General features: G+C 33.6%; 2 protein-coding genes across 5 annotated transcripts in view; both read left to right on the top strand.

Annotated features, from left to right (window-relative positions):
* LOC130890709 (UNC93-like protein) overlaps positions 1 to 24,045 on the top strand; it is a 223,457-nt gene that overhangs the window by 151,169 nt on the left and 48,243 nt on the right. The window contains exon 1 of one of the 3 annotated variants that reach the window (XM_057794955.1): positions 19,499 to 19,633. The exons of the other annotated variants lie outside the window; for them this stretch is intronic. The gene's annotated coding sequence lies outside the window, so the exon portion shown is untranslated. Of the gene's footprint in view, positions 1 to 19,498; positions 19,634 to 24,045 lie in introns of those variants that run through there. 3 annotated transcript variants of the gene reach the window in all.
* Positions 1 to 24,045, top strand: part of LOC130890714 (elastase-1-like) — a 49,781-nt gene that overhangs the window by 7,670 nt on the left and 18,066 nt on the right. For both annotated transcript variants that reach the window (XM_057794963.1, XM_057794964.1), the window contains exons 2-5: positions 3,362 to 3,531; positions 6,872 to 7,119; positions 16,281 to 16,414; positions 19,474 to 19,703. In XM_057794963.1, coding sequence (XP_057650946.1) covers positions 3,362 to 3,531; positions 6,872 to 7,119; positions 16,281 to 16,414; positions 19,474 to 19,665 — 744 coding nt within the window. In that variant the 3' untranslated portion in view covers positions 19,666 to 19,703. The remainder of the gene's footprint in view (positions 1 to 3,361; positions 3,532 to 6,871; positions 7,120 to 16,280; positions 16,415 to 19,473; positions 19,704 to 24,045) is intronic.

Genomic DNA, 24,045 nt, shown 5'->3' with positions numbered 1-24,045 from the left:
AGCTTAAGTTTTTTAACGATATCCCGAAATTCTTTACTTTTTTCAATGAAATATTTGTTGCATGTTTGTGAAGTTTCTTAACTCCGAGTAGTATTCTGAATTAGTATGATTTTTTTGTTTTATGCGTTTTATTTGTATTTTTTATGAGCCTCATCACTTAATTTAATGAAATATTAAATGTTATCCACCATGTAAAAGGTTTTTCTACAATTATGTTTGTTTTTAACGGAGTATGTTTGTTGATAAAAACATCGACCTACTTGTCCATACTCTTAATAAATATGGTCCCAGTTTAGCTTTTCAGCATCTATTCTAAAGGTTTTCATGTTTAGATGAAACTCACGATAGTGAGTTTTCCTAAGAACAGTTTTCATAATTTTGAGATCAAATTTTACACATAAGTTATGATATTGTCCCGGAAATAAAAACAGACTCAGATTCCTCGCAAAGCAGTCGTTATTTACAATAACAAAGTGAATTAGAGTAGAAGTGATCATCACTATATCTACTGTGATCGGCTCACATATAATTTGGTTAAGGTTGAATGTTTCCAGAAGAGTCTTTAGCCTTTGTTTAGGTAGCGAGAAAACAAGGCTGGAATGGCTCTTGGAACAAAATACTATTTTACCCTGCACACCGTATGAATTTAGGAGCGGTTATGGCACATTGGATGCAATAACTTACCTAGTAAATGATATACAAATCACATTTCTTAAAAACAAATATCTTGTTTGCTTATTTCTAGATATTAAAGGTGCTTATAATTGCGTGGATATTAATTTACTTAAAAACAAAATAGTAGAAGTTGGTTTTAGTGAAAGGACTGCTCAGAGTATAACACAACTATATTATTCGCGTACACAAAGGATCATAAAATTGTTTAACACGGTCCCAGAATTGTTGAACGCGGATTGCCTCAGAGATCTGTATTGAGTCTTCTTGTATTTAATATATATTATGCCGATTTACATACATGTTTTTCGAAAACAATAATATGCATACAGAATGCAGATGACATCTGTATATACTCCATTCAGGATACATTCGCCGATTGTCTTAAGATCTTGGAAAATATGATGTAATCTTGAGTAAAGTGGACTGAAGAAACTGGTATGACCCTCTGAACTAAAAAATGCTCAATTATGTCGTCTTTCACCAGTCATAAATTTCGCACATCGGAAAACATTGTCGGTACTAAACGAGTATAAATACTTGAGTATCATACTAGATAGTAAATTACTATGGTCCAAACATATAAGTTATTTAATAAATAAATGTGAAAAAGAGTATAGTCTCTTAAAATGTGTCCTTCTATTGCTATTTTATGTTTTACAGGACTTATGTTAGATCGGTTGTAGACTATGGATGTTGTTTATATGGATCGGGTAGTACTACAAATTCACATCAAATAGATTGTATGTAATATAAATGCATTAGAATTTGTCTCGGTACAATGAAATCAACACCAGTGAATGTATTATTGGCAGAATGTAACGAACCTCCTTTATTTATAAGGTGGCAATCATTGTTTCAGAAATATTTAATTAAACTTTAAACCCTCAGGGCAGCAATTTATCTAGCATATCCATAGAAAACCTCACAAATCGATATTGGAGGATTAAAAACACACCTCCACTTGCAGAAGCCTTTATTCAAACCAATGAATTCAATAATATATACAAAACCAACAAAACTTTATCGATATATAATATTCCTTATCAAGGCTATATTTACAGTCCACAAATTCATAATCTCTAAATATACGGAATTTACTCGCATTAACTTAATCCTGTTGAAAACCAAACCAGCACAGTTTGCTGACAAGACCAAAATATATACTGATGATGGATTTAAGACGAGTATTGGAGTTGGATGTGCAGGATACATTCAGAATACAAAGCAATTTATACGAATCAAATTATCCGATATCTCTAGCATATATACTGCGGAGCTATATGCTACCTTACAGGGTCTTTCCTGGTTGACGTCAAATAAAAAAGATGGGGATGTGATTTTATCTGACTCTAGATCAACACTATGTGCCATAAAAGAAACCCATCTCGAGAATGAGATGTTCTATGTGACATCAAAACTATATTATTAAATTTGAGTATGGCATTCATTTGGGTTAAAGGACATGTTGGAATATATGGTAATGAAACAGCTGATCGATTAGCAAAATATTCAGTACTAAATGGAGTTTTTTGTAACGTATAAACAGGAAGAGATGCGACCAAATCAATAAAAAAATAAAATGTATGTGTCCTGGCAGAAACACTGGGTTACTGCCTCACGATCCTCAATCTGAACTCAATCACATTTTTTTCGGATGCAGCAATCACATTCATAAAACAAACAATTTGTTTCAGTTACTTGTTAAACAAAACTAGTCTTTACCTCTAAACCTCACACACCTTTTAAGCATATGTAACCGACAAACTTTGGACCTATTAGTAAATTTTATCAAGGAAATTAATATCTAAGTAGTATCATTGAAACATTCTGTGGCTGATGGACTTGCGTTCAAGCCATTTTCTTTCACACGCACAGTGATAAAGTGTTTATAATTTCTTGTATTAGTCCCGTAATTTAATTGATTCTGCTGGTTCTGCGCTGCATCAAGGTAGCCTTTCATGGATAAGCTTCACCCCATGCAGCCCGCCCCACACGTACTGTTGTCTTTCAATGTGTTTATTTCTTAAGTCATGTATTGATATACTTATTCTAAGAATTGAGACGAGTGAACCCGGAGCTCAATCATAGAGTCGATGATCATGTCGGTCGTTGGCTATTCTAGTAAGAGTTAAGTTAAACCCTTGTGTGTAGGAGAAAAAATAAAATATGGACTATTATCTAAATCTTGCATCAACATTTAAATAACCCAAATAGTTAATAGCCACAAGATGAACGTGGAATCTTAATATCAAGTTTATCAAAATATAATTACTTACAACAACAAAAAGAGAAGACCAAATAAAAATAGAAAATTTAGTTGTTTATCAATTTGTATTTTGGCTTTTTTACTTATTAATTTTAGGACCAAAAAGTAGTTAATACGTCAATAAAATGTACAGATTCCAGTATAACAAGAAACATAGAAATTAGAAGGTCTTTAAATAACATACCTTACACTCACTTTCAACTGTTTCACAACTTCTGATGAACACTGCACTATTATTCACAGGACTTAGATTGAATAAGCCCTGTTAATTCTTTTTCATTTCTTGAGCTTACAGGAGTGCCCTGCACCGTGATGTGAGCCTCTGCAAAAAAATTCAATTACTTTGATGAACTGATACAAAAATCATAATCTCACCATTCCCCTAACGTTAGTAAATTGATATTGTTCTCCACGTTGCAGGGATTTTATAAACCTAGTGAACCTAGATTAGGAGAATTTCCATTCCAAGCAAGTTTAATGCTTCGTAGAAATAAAACAACCACCACTTTTTGCGGAGGAAGCTTAATACATGTCGAATGGATTCTAACTGCTGCTCATTGTTTGGAAAATGATGGTCAGCCATTACCTATGTACGTAAGAGAGTTATTCAGTAGAAAAGCTTCTATATTCAATATTATCATTTGTTTCCAATAGTGTTAAGCTGCTTCAACCAATCTACCAGTGTCAATTTCAATAGATGATAATACGCTAAACTGTATCAATAGATTTCGGTGAGATATAAGAATTCACAAAAATGAGGTTTTTTAAACGAAAATAGATATTTTATAGATATCGCAAACCATTTCATGTAATTTGAGTCAATGTGTTACAAATAAAATTGGAAAGAAGGAAATAAAATTGGAATCACAACATCCCTTGTAGTTTTTATAAAAAAAAATGTTCTACGTTAGAGTTGTACTCCCTCATTAGACCTTATTTTATCCAAAACCATTTGTAGCCCACCTTTTAGTTTTAGAGTTCCCATTTACTCTTTTCTTTGGGCTGACTTAGATAGAGAAAGGTAACATCCCAAAAATCTTCTATCTGAAGTGCTGACTGATCTATAATTATCAGTTTCTGCTAGACCTAGTTTCATTACGTACTCCCTAATGCGGCAGTAAAAAAGTCAGTGAGAAGGTGGACCATAATCTTGTTAAGGTGCAAATATTTCTTTGATTTCACAATATTATATTTCCAAAGAATCTTTGGTCCGGAGTTATTTCCTTTCTTTTAGATGTTTCTCGTCTTACATTCTATCCTTTAGGTAGACTTAGTATCACCAGAAGAACGTTCCGATCTAGTTAAAAAGCTTTTACGCTACTTTTTTGAGCTCTTCCTCGTAATTTCCATTTCCATTCCATAATGATTGTAAATCGAAGCCAAGAAAAACTTTGTATTATCTTGTTTTGAATTTTCTGTAGGCTTTCCAAATCACCTTCGAGTGTATAACGTGAAAGCTCAACGCTTACATGTTTCATACACGAGCCTTAACTCGGTCTAAGGAAAATCAGAGACATCTTCTCTGAATCCACTTAGGCAATTCTCAGCAGGCGCGTCCACTTCGTGGGGATGGGCTCGAATTTATAAGTCGGTGGCTGAGTTCTGCTGAGGACCCAGTATTGAGGCGATGAAGGTAGAAGAGACAATCTTCGGTACAGTGAATTCGGCTGAAGTGGCAACCCTGCTTTTAGGAATGGTGTAAAAGCAACTGTGGGATGGCAGCTTGTCCTTCAGTATATGATAACGAGCGAAGTCCAAGAGAATAAAGGAAATGTTATTCTCCACTCCGCATCGAAAAAGAACAGGAACTTCTAGAAAACACACCATCTACTCGATTAGGGTAGATAACAGAATGATTACTGAGCCAGAGGAACTGTGCAATGTCTGGAAGGAATACATTCAGTATCTATTTTACGATAATAGAAGGATAGACGTAAATAGTTACGAGAGTCCAACGGGCCCATGAATAATATAAGCTTGTGACTATCCCGAAGAAACCCAGTTTTAAAACTTGTCAGACTACAGACTGATACGCTTGAAGAGCCACGCACTTAAGGCTTTTTTGAAGATTATACACAAACGAATATTTAAAAAGTGCGAAGAGGTTAGTGGTGAAACACAATTTCGGTTTAAAAACGGACTAGGTACCAAGGAAGCACTATTCTGTATACAGTTACTATTCCAAAAATGCTATGATCAAAAAAAAATATGTATTTGTTTACTTTATAGACTACCAAAAAGCGTCTGACTCCATTCGGCATGACTTATTGTTTGACATCCTAAAGGATGTTGATTTTCATAGTAAAGACATAAAGATCATACAAAAGTACAAATCAAATAGCGAAACTGCAAACTAGCTACGGAACACCTCCAGATACTTAAGGGAATCCATCAGAGATGCATACTCTCACCCATACTATTTAACATATACGTAGAAAAAATTTTTCAGCTGGCATTAAAAAACCATTAAAAAGGCATTAACGTGAATGGAACTCTCATAACTAATATTAGGTATGCCGACGATACTGCGATATTAGCCAACAACTTAGAAGGCCTACAAGAGTTAGTCAATTCTATCAACGAAATTGGAACCAAATAGGGACTCACAATAAACGCGCAAAAAACCAAACTAATGGTCATAAGCAGACAACAACACGGAGAAGGTCAATTATTTGTCAATGGAAATAACATAGAGAGAGTCAATAAATTTAAATACTTTGGATGTATTGGGATTGCGACGAGGAAGTTAAAACTCGGATAGCAATTGCAATAACAGCTCTTATAAAGTTTAATAAGTTTCTAATCCGCCAAGAAGTCCCACTAAGCCTCAGAGGGTGATAAAATGTTATATATGGCCAATTCTTTTGTATGGTGTAGAGACGTGGTTCCTGAAAATAAGATCCATAATCAGAAAAGAAGCAATGGAAATGTAGCTGTTGCGCAGACTTCTACGGATCCCTTGGACCGAGCACATGACGAATGAAGAAGTACTGAGGAGAACGGGTGTGAAGAGAGAATTGAACACGGTAATTAAACAAAGAAAAGTATCTTATTTGGGATATATCCTGCGAGGACCTAAATATTCAACTCATAAGCTCATACTGGCGGGTAAGATCGACGGAAGGAGAGGATCAGGGCGTGAACAACATTCCTGAATACGAAATATGAGAGATAACAATTTTTTGTCGTGCATAAGAGGGTGCCTTCAGATAATAGATTAGAAGTTTTGGACGAAAGAACACCTACACGCTGCAAAGTGTATGGTCCTTGAAGAAGAAGTACTTCGTGAGTCTCTAAGGACTGATTCTAAACATTTCCTAAGTTCTTGGTTATTTTTATTCATATAGTTTACTTATAGTGAGAGTTGAATCAGGTTTTCTACAAAACATTAAATACATTAGACACCCGATTAGACTTCGACACGAGCATCGTAATTATCATCAGATTCCAACGTCTTATGATATAAATCATACTGGCAGTTTGGTTAACAGAGAGAAAAAAGTAAACTTATCGTAGATAATAAAGAAAATTTTATTTTCTCAAACTTTCCCCTAGAACTGTTTAAATATATAAGATTACCTTTGAAAATAAAATTTACGGGAAGCTGGGGCTATTTTCTGAGTACATGGTAAAATATTTCAGGAAAATTTCAGATTTATTATTCAAGCAGGTTTTGTTAATTTTTTACCAGCATCCTCTTGTTTCCTTCAGTTCCTCGTAGATTTTTGAAACGTAATAAAAAATAATGGTTAATCACAAGCAAAGGCAAATTGAGTAACATTTAATTCCTAAAATATGTGTCACATTTTCTATTAAAGTAGTACACAATCTGTGTAAAAGCATATTACCTTGGACTTGAAATTACTGTTTTTTTTTATCTATATTTCCAGGCTACTCAGATTTAATAATATATGGAGTTATTACTTTCAGTAATTCTGTGCAGGTGGCGTTAGGTAGTGTTTATACGAATGGTAAAAATGCTCAAAAAATTCCAGCACGAAGTTTTTATATAAACAAAAAATATTTTGAAACCGATGGAGGCTATGATATCGGATTGGTGAAGCTGAAATCGAATGCAAAATTAGGAAGATATATCCAATTAATTAAACTACACACTAATAACGGAGAATCTTTAATTGGTACAACTGCTTTCCTAACAGGTTTTGGTATAATTGATGGTGAGTAACCAAAACTGATTTTTACATGAATAAATATCTGCTTTTGTGTATTATTAACATTCGTTTGTTTGGATATGCTCTATTTGGAAAATGTTCAGTATAAAACCTTCTGGCGTCTAAGTTTTGAGAAGCCAATCCATATATTGCATGTGTATCTTAGTATTAATCAATTATTCACAAGTGCGACAGCTGTTTAAAAGAAATATTAACAACTTATGTTATATTTTAATTATCGCTGTATTGTTCATTTGTATTATACTAGTTAAATCTTCGATAAAGTATTGATATATTACTTTTAAGTACATTAATTTTGTAGCTCTATGTAACATACAATCTGTCTTGATAGGACAATAAGTAATAGCTATATTAGTTTTAAGATGACAGTATCCTCCAAAAAGACCTTTTTTTTAAATGACTTGAAAAGTTTCAATGGCAACATGGAGTACAATTTATTATTGATAGTTTTTATATTCTTTTTACTGACATTGCTTTTACTTGTGAAAATTATATCAAAAGTCAATTTTCGTTAGCTTTCGTGCTAGAAAACAATTTTCTATGATTTTGTGCAGAGTGCTTCATTCCTCCAAAAGTTTTGAGATAATATCCATTACGAGTAAAGGCAGGGTCAAATATATCATGCACTCTTCCGATTCGACCCCGATCCGATTATGCCTCCTGGAAGCAGATAGGTGCAGAATTGGGGTGATTAAGCACATATTTAGAAACTTCAGATTTATGTTTGATTCTTCGATAAACTCGCCGCAACTATCGCCGAGCAATATCGCGACAGTCTTGCATGAAACTGTAACTTAGTAATTGCGATGTAGCAATTATTGGACTGTGTGTCGAAGAAAAAGATGAAGAAGTTCACATTAGGATAACAAAAAACGTAGATTTTTAGTTCATTCTGGTTGGAAAACAAGATGTACGAAAAGAGTATTTCACAGTCTTACTTCATCTGCTGAACAACAAGACAATATTTTTCCAGTGATTTTGAAAGGCCGCTCAGAAAAGAAAAATGCTTAACTACACGCTTCTTACGATACAACAAATAAACTGTTCAATCAAGGATGCCATATGGCTATAAGCTAAAATCGTGAGGTCCGAAGTAACAAAGTAATGAGAAATCGTGAAATTTCGAAATAAAGATTCTGGAGTGGGAAAAAAGTTGTTATAATTTTATTCATTTATCAATTTTCACAATATGTACCTTAGTAAAATTAACTGAAACTAGCATAAAATAGAATTAATAATACCTAATGGTATTTGAATAATATGAAAAAGAAATTTCATGAAATAAATTTATTCAATCCTTCCAACGTTGTGGTTTTGAGGCGATTTATAAGCTGAGTTTTTTTTAAGATAAACTGAAAATACTCTCGGCATTAGCGCTAGAGTGCGGTGAACTTCAACTTCTGTCGTTCGTCAATAGTTTATACCGTCAAACGTACACATTTTGGAAACTATTATGATGTTATCCTTAAATCAAGGAGCGGCATTGATCATGAAATCGTGTGCATCTCTGTATACAGGTTCCTTCACGACGAGCTGAATCGATATGTATATGGGACTGCGACTAGTGATCTGAAAATTTGCATGAATGCGTTTTCTGAAATGCTCGTTTCAGCTAAAATAATTTCAATTTTCTGAAAGTTCCGTTTATACCGGAAGTAAACCCAAACTTCGTTATTTTAAGCGGAATGCTATGGGTTTTATGAAATTTTTAGAATCTACGTAAAATTTCAATTCAACTTTATATAAGGCATATTATTTCAAGTGTATCAGGGGTGGATCGTGTTCTATCCGGATATCGCAAACGGAAAGTATCGCAGGCTCGTTCCATAACCCTATCACATTTATATTACGTATATATATTGTTTGTTTGTTGATATGTTATTATGAAGATTTCAGTTTTTTCAAGTTTCTATAAAAACCGTTAATTTGAGATATATGAATTTAAGGAGAAAAATGGGGTTTGCCATTTGAAAAAATTTTCTATATTTTTCTATAACACCCTATATAAATTTCTGTCAAGCATTTCACAGATTTTGAAAGCTGTAAGTGTTGTGTGTTCAAATACCAAAAATATCAGACATGACTCACTTAAACTTAGAAATAAAAGTTTTTTAGTGGAGGTCTGCATGTGTCCAAAAATTTCGAAAATATGAAATAATTAAAAAATTGTGGACTTTCGGCATACTATGCCTTATATAAGTTATATTGAAATTGCGTAGTTTCCAAAAATTTAATAAAAACCATAGCATTCCGCTTGAAATAGTCGCAGTACTTTCTCATATACATATCGATTAAGCTCGTCGTAAAGGACCCTGTACAAAAAGAGCAAGTTGGAAAGCATGATCAGAGAAGGGCTGGAGTCCGTAGACATACTGGAAAAATGTGAACTACACGGCTTGAACTTAAATATATATAAGAAATATGTATGAATAATATAATACAATAATAAAATTTTACTTATTACATTTATATATATATATATATTTCTGACTGGCAAAGACATCTTCACAATCTATAAATATATTCCCTACGCCAACTGCTGGATTTTGATCGCGTAAGGCTCATAATATGTCAGTGTATTCAAAATTTGAGTACATTTTTATCAACAATATCTAATTAAACAATTAAAAAGATTTCTGAAATGTAATTATCATTGAATCAACATCATAACTATCAATGAATGACAGTTTTCTATGGTTAACTCAGAGAAAATGCTATTGACGTGTAAAATTCAAAGTTAAATAATTATGGGTACTCAGCAATTGGGGACCTTAGTATGGAACAAACAACATTATGAGTCGCACAACCGCAATACATGATCATTAAATTGTTGTTTATTTTATACTAAGGTCTCCAATAGCTCAGTACCCATATTGAACTTATCCTTTACTGATTAGACTGTTTTTATGTGAAACGTTACAAGAAATGAAAGCCTTCAGTCCCAATTTTTTCAAATGTATCCGTTTTATCGATGGGATTTCATTACTCATAATTCTCGAATCAAAATATTTTCAAACTGTACACAGTATCGAGTTTTATCAAGAGTAACTTTTTGGCTTAATTTCATAATACCTTTATCATTACTTAGTACCAGCATCGGTTATTACTTCATAATTTTCAAATCAAAATATTTCAAAAACGGTACACAGTATCGAGTTTTATCAAGAGTAACTTTTTGGTGTAAAATTGATTGATGTTTCAGATCATTTAAAATTTTTGCTCAATAAATTCAATATTGAAAAAGTTACGTTCAATACTACTTGGTATGAACCGTGTAACCAGCGCCCTCTATGAGAGTGAGACATAAAAGCAAATCCATTGGATGTATTAGCTTCCAAAATATATTCGTACGGAAGTTAAATACAATCTTACCAGTAGTTGCGGCAAAATCGTAAAAAATGAATAAGAAAAATAAAAAATATATGTATAATATGTGTGCTTTCTAAGAATCCTAAAAATATTCTTAACTACTGATCCCACCAAGAAATCATGTCAATTCTTTCATGAAGAGAATATTGTTCCCTCTTTTGAAATGTCACTATGAAGTATTATCGATAGAATAAAAACAAAATAAATTGAAATTATCTAGCTAAACTAGCAAATTTGTCAATAATTAACAACTCAACACAACACAAGAGAGTTGGTGAAATATTACTCATGATAAAAATTCATTATTTTCAATAATTGATAATTTTAGAATGCAAGAGTTATTTCTTGGTAACATTGCTATAAAAGTATGAATGCATTTTGTCACAAACTCCTCAAAAATCGACGGTTTGAAGCAAAGTTATTCGTTTTTTTCCTTTAATTTCTGAAATTTATGCTATCAAATCAAACTGCTCGTAACAAAAAGGGAAAACCTAACCTTGTATAGATATGGAGAAATAGTTGAAAAAAATGCGAAGTAGATATGATGATAATACGAAATTTAACAAAGAAAATGGTAAACATGACACTTAATGTAAGTTAATTCTTGCAACAACATGCATGTAACGGAAGTAGGCACAAAAATGCCGAATAAGAGTAATTATTACTATAGCAAAACCTTTCTAGACAAACATTTATTTACTCAGATGAAGAGCAGATGCGGCATATTTTTATGTATGTATATATGTTGAGAGATTAATGTTCTCTACACTTGGCAAATCATTTGAATATTCTATTATATGATAAGTGATATTTTTCAAGTAGACTAGAAAATGAAATGTTATATATACCTATAAGGAAGTATACAGGATGTACTGTATAAAAAACTTATATTTTCCTTTCTTCGTAACCCCTAAGTCCCTCTGTATATACAGGTCTCTCTGTTTTAAAATTATTATTGACAGTGACAACTTGTGTATTTATATATAAAATAGAAATTTGTTTCAATGTTTTAATAAGAAAAATGAATTATTTCTTTAGTTCTTACATCTCAGTTATGTAGCAATAATCAATTAAATTATTTCTAGTTTTATTAGAATTTACAAAAGAGGGCTATATATTTTACTTGAATTATTCAGATCTTTTTTATCATTTATAGCTTTTTCGTTCTTATTGATGTGAACCATTTCTAAAAATTCTGTTTTTCGTATATTAGATTCCGTTCCAAGAATTTTTGAATCTTTATAATTGAATTTATATTTTTTTTTTATGTTTCATGGTTCGTTAATGCCGTTTTATTCTTTTTATCGTATTGTTGACCTTTTAGTCTATTTTATAAATACTGAGATGTATGTCCTATGTAGAGAACGACACAATTAGTACAAGGCAGTTGATATTTAATATTACTTCGTATGTTTTTTGGTAATTCAAATTTTAATTTAGAGAAATATTTGGATAATATATTATGTCCTTATACTGATATCAAATTTATTGAAATAATTTGATAGTTGTTGGGAAAGTTCTTGTACATATTTTAAGGAAACATGTTTTATGTTTCGCTCCTGCTTTGCTTTTAATTGATTGTAGTATCTATTTATTGTAGTATATGTACGGCAGTAATGCAATCATCTACATACCGGAAAAAGAATGGAATATTTGTTTTTGCTTAGGACAGATCAGGATCTTCCATTAATAATTGTGCTATAACACTTGAAATAGAAGCTGCCATAACACAACCATCAATTTATTTGTATACTTCAATTTCATATTGGAAGTCTGTGATTTCCATAACGATATGAATTTTGCTAACTACAAAAATTGCGTGGGATAAAACGAATTTACCAGCAAAAAATCAAATTTCCATTAATCTTGATGAGAATGACATTTCCAATTATTATGATCTAATCAATTTTTACAATAAAAACTATGAACTTGAAGATTTATAGAAACGCGATTGTGTATAGCATTATAACCGATATGTTAACTTAAAATTTAGCTCTAATATGGAAGTCTTGCTGATAGTTTCAATAAACCTATTTTTATCATGCAAAGGACAAAGTTTTCATGAAAACTTCTAGGGTAGTAAGGAACACTTCATTAATGTTTCTTTTATCTTGTTAATGTTCTTTTAATGTAAATGGACATGGTAGGTATACTTCATTGAATTTGAATAAATTATATAATGCATATTATTGATAAGTAATTATTTTATAAGTTAGTTAGTCTAGTCTTAGAGTTCAAATAAAGAAAATGAGTAAGAGACAGTATTTATGAATTGATCTCGTCAATTTCTACAAAAATGGACGAGAAGATTTCAAAAAAGAAGAACGGTATTTCGGCCAATATTGATAGAAGGTTTCGACAATCAATAAGGATATTCCAACCATGAAGGAAGATAATTCGACTGTGAAGAGTGATATTTCTGCTGACATGGAAACCAGAATGTCATATCTAAGATCAGATATCGAGATTGAAATGACAATGATGAAAAATCATATGAGTGAAAAAAGAAGAAGAAGAACATTACAAATTAGAGAACACGAGATATTCTAGTAGAAGAAAAGTAGATTGATCACATGCACTACTCAAGGTGGCAGATAATGGTAGATTTACCCAAGTAAAGGCCCAAACGTTTGACAATAAGACGTGCTGGACCAATAACGTTAAACATTTGGAGATAGCCGTGAGAGTGAATAATTGATCCGATAAAGAAAAGGCAGTGAATATAATCATCACACTGCGAGGAGACGCCTAAATGTACTCTAGAAGAAACTGACGACTTCGAACAGCTAAAGAAGAAGTTGGAAATGCGGTATGGTCACGAGCATCTAGAACACCTGTACCGATTGAAGCTGAAGGGCCGCATGCAAAAGCGTGATGAAACTCTTCAAGAGTACGAGGTAGACATTACCCGACTTGTCCGATTTACTTATATCTATCAGCACCAGAGAACATGATGAAATCTTTGGGCGTTCAGACATTCATTGATGGCATGCGCGACCATGATATGCAAAGGACGCTTAGATTAACCCATTCGAAAACCTTAGTAGATGCACTAACTGCTGCTCTAGAAAATGAAGCAGCCACGATGGCTTTATATAACAAAGTAAGCACCAAACATAAAGAAGTTGACGAAATCAATTTGATAAAAGGTTGGTTGAGAAGCCAAGGAAGATTCAATGCTTGAGCTAGAGCATTTACGGAGTTGGTGCAAGTGTCCCAAGACTTACGCAAATTAAGGACTACAGGCGCAGGAAAACTAGGACGGGTCGGCTACCAGGGGGCAGCACCGACCCAGGTCGTGTCAAAGACCCTCTTAAATTAATGGTTTTTCTAAGAAATTGGAATAACAGTGTTTATGTGGAGAAGTGAATGAGAAAAATATACTTTACTGGAGCAGTTAGAACCATTATAAGACTCGATCTGATAAGTTCCAATCAGCAAGTACTATCCAGAATTCGACCATGGACCGCCACAGGTAAAAGTGCCAATGCTCACGGAAAAACACAAGTCTAATTCGCAATTACTGTAGAAAATTTCACACATAAAGTAATCATAGCTGAACATTGAACAAGACGTGAGTCTGGAAATGGACGTAATGAATCTTCATGGTAACACGTTGTTGGCAGCTGTACATGAAAATACTGTTCTATCTACGCGAAGCGAAACTATGATAGTAGCCCGGCTACTAGGGGTCATTGAAGAAGGTACACCGGTTATGAAGGAGCAATGAAACCACGACGGAGAGGGAATTTCTCTTGAAGTATCGAGACCTATTTGTACCAAAAGAAGGGTTGACTGGTAGAAACTCAGCCGTTAGACACAAAATCGATATTGATTTTGTCAAGCCTATGAGACAATCAGCTCGCAGACTACCAAGAGCAAAGAGAGAGAAAGCTGAAAGAATAATTCGTTAGATGGAAGAGAAGAGAGCGATTGAACCATCCATTGGTCCATTGGTGTCTCTAATAGTGCTCGTCAAGGATAAGAATGGTACGAGAATTTACGTGGATATCGCCAGATAAACAACGTCAAGCAGGATGACAGCTATCCTCTACCCCAAATATTTACGAAACACTGAACAAATTATCTGACAGCAAGTTCTTTTCTACCTTGGATCTGAAGTCTGGATATCAGGATAATAATTCTCACTTAAAAATGATTCGTGTGAAGATTTTCATAGGTATATTGGGCTCAGTGGGGCTCCCATGTCTTGGAAAAGGGCCTTTTAAAAAGAGTGCTCGAAAACGATCAGAAAAGAGATGACAGCTAGTCATGCCGAGAAAGAGAGTAGCCGAATAAGTTACACTGAGGGCCATCGGGAGGGAGTGAAGACAACCCTTCAGCGAGCTCGTGAAAGGTTGTGTACTTGTACTTGTGCTACGTGTAATAGACCATCAACCGATATAGTGTGCCCTTGAAACAAGACAGTGATAAAGGAAGATACTTCAAGAGCCATGTGTTCCAGGAAATCTGTTAATAGCTAGGAATGAAGAAGTCTATAACGACCGCATCACATCCACAATCAAATGGAATGGTCGAGAGAATGAACAGGACCATTGGCAGGTATCTCTCCAAAGAAGTTTCGAGCTAACAAAGAGATTGAGATCCCTATTTGCAATGGCTTCTCGATCCGTTATCAAGGAGTCTGGTGAAACACCTACAAAAATCCTGTTTGGACGTGAAATGAGATTAGCTAGCTAGATATGGGGTCAGTACAGAACAATAATAAGATTTGTTGGAAACTTATTTGCTGGTCTGCAGCATCCTTGCCCGTATCAAGAACGCATGAGGGTTGGTAGAAGTTTAGTCATTTAGAAAAAGTTGAAGAGCCTATCCCAGCCCCCAGCAAGACGCTGAGAATTAAATACAATTCACGGTACATCTTCTACCTGGTAATCAAGAATAAATTCAAAGATCGATTCACCTACCGCGATGTGTTATAAATGCTTCAAAGTATCCGCGACCATGTGTTGAAATCCCACGTGACGAAACTGACATGACCAAGATAGCGAGTAACCAGTTGGATTGGCTGGTCGTCAGAAACATGGTAGAGATGATATTTCAGGATACCGGAATTCACACATTAATTTGAAGTTATCCACCCCGTTATCAGTACTTGGTGAAGACGCTACCCTGTTATTTACATACGACCGGAAAGTGCAGTCAACTTCCAGTTCCAGCTATACATAAATTCCAGAAGAAACTTCCATCTAAGGAGAAGGTAATGTTACAAACAAGTCCACGAAATAGGCCTATTATGACAGAATTCTAAAATTTGGTGAATTTGCGGGAATATTTTTATAAACGGGGGCGAGTTGTTATTTTTTCAGACCTAATTTCTAGGAAGGTCTTTTCATTTATTTGTTTTGTTTGTTGATTTTCTGGAATATTTGCAAAATTCATTTGGTCTACTGTGAGTCTTTAAATAAATGATATGAGTAATGTTTATAAATTCACCCCACCGATAGAAAAACATTACAATACGATACAGTGCGGTATGCGTTCTTTGTTTGTACATGTCACAGCCAAAGTTATACTGGACGATTTGTGTCTTGAAATACATTGATATTCATTTTTTCCAATTTGCACTAATATTTTCCGCTTATTTGTATGTTTCATAATGAGTTTATGAATTTCAATACTCATTCTGTCGAAGTTTTTAGCATACATTTCATTTTAAATTATTTTCAATTTATATCATTTCTCTCCCATCTGGATGAGAATTTATTGATAAGTACATTATAATTCCCATAATCAATGTTAGACTTATTTTGCAGATAATTATCATCAGCCAGAAACATTGAGGAAAGCCATCCTTCACATTGATTCCCCGAGCAAATGCTTCATGAATTCAGCAAAATCCAATGAAATTTGTTGCACCTCTACTATCTCGGAAGGAAAAGCGTGTAAAGTAAGTAACTATTATCTTTTAGTGGAGAGAACATTCAAATATTCATCAGAGCATCACACTTCAATTAGTTTAGAATAATCTTCTCACAGCTGAGTAATCAACCGACAATTTAGAGCTTTTTGAATTATATTTCCGAGATCAAAAAAAGGCGAGGATATGAAGGATATGATTTCCATGAAAAAAATCACTCTCCTAGTTAAATTGAGTAGTTCTCCAAGTAAATCCATTACTATCGACTCCAAAATTCGCACTCCTCAATTCCATTAAATCATAAAAAAGTATTTTCAAGAAATTTGCTTCGCTATTGTTGAGAACGCTGAGTAATATGATTCAGGGAATTCCATTAGCATCATCGATAGTTACAATTCATTTTTATCCCAATCGGACTTCACCATAATCATGAGAAATTTTTCCTTTTTCTAAACATTTCGTATGTACAAATTATTCGGAATTCCGAAAATGCAGAAAGTGCCAACAAACATCAGAGACCATTCAAAATATAACATCTGCTTGCAGTTTATTAGTTAATACCGAATATCTACATCGACATAACCAAGTGTGCAACATCATCCACCAGAAATTAGCCAACAAGTTCGGTTTTCTCAATACGTATACACCGTATTACAAGTACCAGCGACAGAAGGTGCTCGAAAATGATAATTTTAGACTCTACTAAGGTAAGTACATTATCACCGATAGACAGGTGACGAAAAACAGACCTGATATCGTGGTGATTGATAGAAGAGTCAATTCAGTCCTTCTTGTCAATGTAGCTATACCGAACACTCATAACATACTCAACAAACACCAGGAGAAACTGGCCAAATACGCGGATCTCGCAATTGAGATTAAACTGATGTGGCACAGCGAAAATGTGGAAATAGTCCCAGTTATTATGTCAGCAACTGGAGACGTGCCTGACCATGCACGATAGCATCGCCAAACTAGGATTACCAAAAAACACCTTCGCCGACATCCAGAAGACTGTAATATTGGTAGTAGAGCATAAGTCTTTGCTTCGTTACATGATAATAATAATTTTTCGTCTAGCGGTGATCGCAACGTGACGGCGTGATAATCACCAAAATTGAGAAACACATCAATAACTCTCTTCCACCGGATCTTGCTGTTTTTACGGCGACGCAAGTCAATGTACCATTGATAACGGAAGCTGGATTGCTAAAGAAGCCCGTGAAGTGTACCACTGAATTGAATTCATTTATTATGCGCCCCCACTTCAGAGAAACCAAAATGTAGACCGATATGACCACCTACCGATACGCCATAATCAGCAAATATAAGTAACAAATCCGTACCAATAACACCAACTAAAATCTCGGTGGCGGCGCCGCCTAGAACGTTTCATCGATACCCCTAGAAGCGAACTAGGATGCCCAACCCAATATAAGAATTATACCCAGCGCCTGTAAATGCTTAAGAAATCACATCAAAAAAAGATTAAAGAATATAGGTACTCACACACAACAGTCAGAACACCATTTGCATGTATATATTGATCAGCTTTAGCAAAAGTTGAAAGCGAAATTTAAGAGTTACATTAAGTATCTCTGGCACAAAAAAGTAGCAGCAGGATAACATTTTTCATAGCAATCAAAAAGTACAAATAATTTAATATTCATAATAATATCTACAGACGACGTTGAATAAACACCAGAAGAGCAAAAAACGAGAATGAGAACTTGAAAAATTGATAAGCTCACGGTTATTGCGAACACAATGATCTCCAGATATGATCAATAGGATTCCACACTTTAATCTTTCAAGTTATGTTCCTAGTTTTTTTCTATACATATATACGAGGATATATTGCAAAATTCTTAGCCTACTATAAAACCAAACAAAATTTCAATGTCAAAATATTTTATTACTCAACATATTCTCCTCTTAATTGGATACATTTATTACAGCGAACCTGTAAAGTCTCTAGACCTTTAAAAAAATGTTTCTCCTTGCTCTGCAAACCAGACCTCCACAGCTTTTATTACCTCCTCTTTGGAAGAAGATGATAGTCATATGGAGTCAAATCAAACCCTAAATCACGAATTTTTTGCATGGCAACATGAGATTTGTGTGCAGGGGCGTTGTCGTGCAAAAACAAAACACCTTTGGATAGCTTTCCGCGTCTTTTATCTTTAATTTTTTACCGTACAGTGGTGAGTATTGTCGAATAGTAATCTCCAGTTATTGTTCTACCCTTATCCAAAGAATCAATTATGATTACTCCATGACAATCCCAAAAAACTGAAGCAAGAACTTTTTCAGCAGATTTTTGGACACGAAATTTCTTAGGTTTTAGAGAACCAGAGTGTCGCCATTCCATCGATTGTTGCTTTGTTTCTGGATCGTAGAAATGTACCCGAGTCTCATCTATAGTAACAATTTGGTTTAAGACGTCTACATCGTTTTCAAATCGAGCACAGATAGTACGCGATGCTTCTACTCTTGCACGCTTTTGGTGAACGTTCAAACATTTGGGGATCCATTTTGCAGCAGTCTGATAAAATCATGTCATGAACTGCATCGATATTTTCGGGGACTGACACAGAAACTCGCCTTCCCGATCGGTCTGAAAATATACCTCTTTTGAAGATTGCAGTCCAATTTTTCACGCATACGAAAGACATTAATCACCAACGGTATTAAGCATAAATCTGCTTATCTCTTAACCCTTTTAAATACAGGTGGACATCTTTTTTCTTTTAATTTATTGCGTAACTGTGGTTTACTTTTTTGTCGTCAAACTTTACACTAACACTTCTAATAAAGTATTGTTTGTTGCTATGGTAACGCAATATTTTGTTTCTGTATGGAACTGGTCTAGGATAACTAGATATAAATACTTCCTCGTAGTGGATGAGAAAGAATATTGAAAGCAGGCAAATTCGAAAAATCATTATTACCTTAAAAGTAACTTAATTCTATCAGAATCTACGAATTCATTTGCTCAGCTGGTGTTCAATTCTAAATAAACTGATATATAAATTGATACTTTTTATGATCAATGTTCATCATATGTCTCAATAACTTTCATTTTCTAGGGAGATAGTGGAGGACCACTTACGATAATAAGAAACAGAAAATATCTTCAAGTTGGTATCACCAGTCATTTATCGATTTTACCCCTCTGCAAAATATCTTTCAACAATTCCATTTATACAAGAGTGTCGGCTTACATCAACTGGATTTCCAAAGTTACTGGTATTGATTTCACAAAATTCAATCAGAATTAGTGTATATATAATAATATTGGAATTATAATTGGAAAAGGGTAAATATTGTATAACTATATATTACTGAACTGAACATTAGTTGCTTTAAACATCTGAAACTATCTTGTTAAGTTTTTACGAGGAATATATAATAATAAAGTTTTAAGTTTTAATTTTTTAAATTTTATTCATTAGATCTGGTTTGCCTTTAAAACATTGTTGGCAATCACTTGCAATTAAATTTATTGTTATCAATTTGTTCATATCAATTGCAACTATGAAAGTTTATTACATTATACATTATTTGAAATTATATAATATATAATATTTAATTATATCAATGATTCAAACATAATACTTGACTGCTTTCAGTCAGCCACAACATTTTGGATGCCAACACATTATTATTTTAGTCATCTGTGTGATTAATAAATGTAAATTGAACAAAATAACGTATACTACAGTTGCTCGCGATAACCGATGATTGACGGTTATAAGATAGAAGTGGTTACTATGATTCAAATTATTTATTTCCGCTCCTGATTATTGTGATCAAGTCTGCATGGACTGTTGCTGTAAACAGGAGTATATTGTGGTATAAATGTAGTCAAATTGTTTGATCGTTCATGTATCAAGGATAAATTTTTGAACATAGTACTGTAGTGTATTTTTCACCGTTAGACTAAGTTTTAAATAAACAAATTACGTTACAATTTAATCAGCTTACAAGAAACTGAATAAAAAAATGCGCAACCTTACCTTATCTATATTTTAGATGTACAGGCAGATTTCCTCAATTTCATATTTCTTAGACTTTTATAAAAATAGGTAAAACTTTGTCGTTTCGACCTGTGGCGATCTTTATCAAAATTTTTTCTTAATAATGCCCAAAATTTGTTTTGTTTCCGCATATCTACAGCTATACAGAAATTAAATGCAAAAACCCGAGCTTCTTGTGAGGATATAACGCTGCAACAGACTGACGAACAGAAGGACAGACAAAACGATAATAGTAACGCATCTCTTGTAAAAACGCTCTATAAATATAATTATTGAGTTTAGGGATGTTTTGTATTGAAAATATATGAATCAATTTGTTTAGGTTCAATGTACAAAAAACAGGCCTTCGAAGGTAAATCTAAGAATTGTACATTTTCCAATTCTGTTTTTTTATTTATCTTCTGATTAGCATTACTATCTTCTTCGATTCCATCTAAGTTAGATTTTTTCATGCCAATAACTGTCATTAATATTTATTGAGCACAATGTTTACGCTACCACTAAACCAAAATTTACAATTGTACTGTTTGACGAGCGTTATCGTCTTCAGAGAGTGATCGTTAACTGAAAGTGAAGAAAGAAACTTGACTTACTTATATATAACCTCCTTCTTCGACGAGGAACAATTTTAGCAAGAAAAACCACTTCAGCGGAAAATTTTTCATTAATTTCTCAATTAACTATAAAGTGCGTAACAAGGAATAAGTCATTTGTTGCTATTCAACCTATTTTCACATTTAACAATCTCAATACTACCAAATTCATCTAACAAGTTATTTTTGTTTATATCTTTCAACAAATTCACATTATTCATAATTATTCCAGCAAGCTCGGCAATACCCAATTTTTCTGTCTGACAGTATTTTGAATGAGCTATGTATGCTGTTTAAACCGATCATTAACAGTCCTATTGGATTGCTCAATAAAGGTCTTGTTACAATCATCAACACCAGTTAACTTCATCAACACCAAGTCGTCTCTAAATTCAGTACTTCATTGAGATTTTCCAACTATTTTCTTCATGTATTGTCGGATTTTATAATCAATTTCGAACCTGCCCTGTTAATGATGTTTTCTAATCCTTTTGTATTTAAAAGTATTGAGATATTTAATGTAAGAATAGTTTAAATAGGGGCAAAGAACCAATTCCTCACAAGACTCTCTATAGTTAATCAATCTTGGAGTGAATGTTAAATTTCCAGCTGAAATTATTTTTTTGCGAAAGGCTCATTTGTGGAGAAATTTGGGATCTGCTCAATAAATAATTGTCGTTACGTCCTCCGTATTCAAGGTGAAGAGCGTTAAAAGAAAATTATACGAAGATGTTTCAAAAGCTGAGACATCCTATGAATTTGTTTTTATATCTGACGTCATAGAGGACGTTAGTTAGACGGTTCGTACCAAGTAGTGTTATATATATTGAAAATGATTTTTAAAGTTATTAATCAATGGTATCATTAATTACTAAGAAATATGTGAATAAAACATTGCTTTGTTGCGTAAATGAGACCTCATAGATGAACCAGATACATGTTAAAAATTGGGATGGGGGCTTTCCTTTCTTGTAACGTTACACAAAACTTCATTAATTTCTAAGTTTGCCATTTAAAACTCCCCTTTATTCATAGTTATAACGATATGTCAACAATAATCAAATGTTTTAAACCTTGCTAATTATAAGATTACATATTGTTTATAAAAATGTTATCAAATTTTGAATAAACCTACATATTATCAACCTTAAGTAAGTGTTTATAAAACTTAAGTGCAGTTGTTGGAGTACTTGGAGAATACTTAAAAGAGGAGTATATATGTATATGTAATATGTATAAGTAACAGCTGACGGCATATAAAAAAAGTGATGGCTCCGTGAAAATACGGAAGATAATAAAAACTATATTTCTTTTAATAATTCATTCTTTGATCTAACGTTGCCTAATAAAAGTATATTTGTATTTGTAATTTTGTTCGCATTAAACAGAATTTAACTATCTTTACCGAAATCCTTATACGGAGGAGTTTGGGAAGGTGAAAAGAAAAAGGCACTTGCAGATTGTTCGTCAACTCTAGCGCCCTGCTTTATTGGTCTTTTTCGTGACACTTCTCCTGTTGTCACTAGTTCGAGAGTTTATATGCTGTCATTTCCGAAACCCGAGCGTATCCTACTGACTGCGCCAATTATGAATAAAAAGAAATTTTGATTTTTAAAAACAGAATCACAATAAATAAAATATAAATGAATAATAAAAAATATACTTTTATTAAACAACGTTAAAACAAAGAATGAATTATTTAAAGAAATACAGTTTTTATTATCTTCCAGCTGTTACTTCATATATAACTATCGGTAAGCGGATTTTTGTCAAGCATCACAAGAAATGACAGCTCTTAATCCAAATTCTTTAACTTGTATACGTTTTATCGATGACGCGACTAAAAAAATCAAATTAAGAACATATATACGAGAAGAGGTCCTTCTAGATCTTTGAAGAATAAATGATCATCTCGCAGTGCAGGATGCAAACGGTACACACGGCGAAAGTCACAATGGCGAACATGAAGATAAAATTACCAACAATCAGACTATACCCGATTTAGACAATAGGAAACCAAATATCGTTCCCATACTTCATCCAATTACCTAAGCTGAAGACCAACAAAAACTCTAATAACTTCATTGCAGGAGTCGACTCATTTATAGGAAGCCTCTGCACCGATTACTATACGCTCGAGCGGCTTCATTAACTTATTTATTATGGAGCTATTGCAGTACACCGTCTACATAATCAGAAAATATACGTGAGAAATATCCGTACTAATAACACCAAAAACAAACCTGGTGGCAACGCCGTCTAGAACGTTCCGTCGATACCATTAGGAGTAAGCTAGAACGCCTAATTGAGTACAAGAATTGTGCACACCCCTCTAAACGCTTGAGAATGCACATCAGAGAAATATTCAAAAAAATAGGTGCTCACACACAGCATCCAGAACAACAACAACATTTGCGAGAGTATATTGATCTGCTTCAGCAGAAGCTGAAAGCGAAATCCAAACGTTTATCGAGTTACATTAAGTGCACAAAGGAGAAGCTACAGAATAACACTTTTCATAACAACAGAAAAGTATTTTACAGGAAAATTGTAGCTATGCCTAATAACAACACCAATCAACCTATGCCATCGAAACAGACCTTGGAAAAGTATTGGTCCTCATTATAGTCAACTCCCAAAATCCACAAGAGAAATGCCGACTGGATAGCAGCCGAAGAGATGCGATTAAATATTGTTACGATGCAGTTTGACGATTTTATACTGGTAGAAATCACTGACGTAATCCAAAATACTAACAATTGGAAAGCACCGGGAGTTGATAATATCCAAAACTTCTGGTATAAGAAATTCCCGAGCGTACACAGGTAATTAACGAAGCTATTTTCTCCCCTCCTACAGAACCCAGAAGATATTCCAACGTTTTTAGCCCTGGGCTCCACTCATTTGCTTCCAAAGAGCTTCCAGGCCGATGACCTCACTCAATAGAGATCTATCACGTGCCTACCCACTTTATATGAGATACTTCCAGCTTGTATCACTAACAGAATTTATAGGCACGTCGAGGATA

The sequence above is a fragment of the Diorhabda carinulata genome, chromosome 2 (genome assembly GCF_026250575.1).
Source record: "Diorhabda carinulata isolate Delta chromosome 2, icDioCari1.1, whole genome shotgun sequence".
In the NCBI taxonomy this organism is placed as follows: Eukaryota; Metazoa; Arthropoda; class Insecta; order Coleoptera; family Chrysomelidae; genus Diorhabda; species Diorhabda carinulata.
Note: the sequence above shows the minus strand (reverse complement) of the source record. Positions and strands in the feature narration are given on the sequence as shown.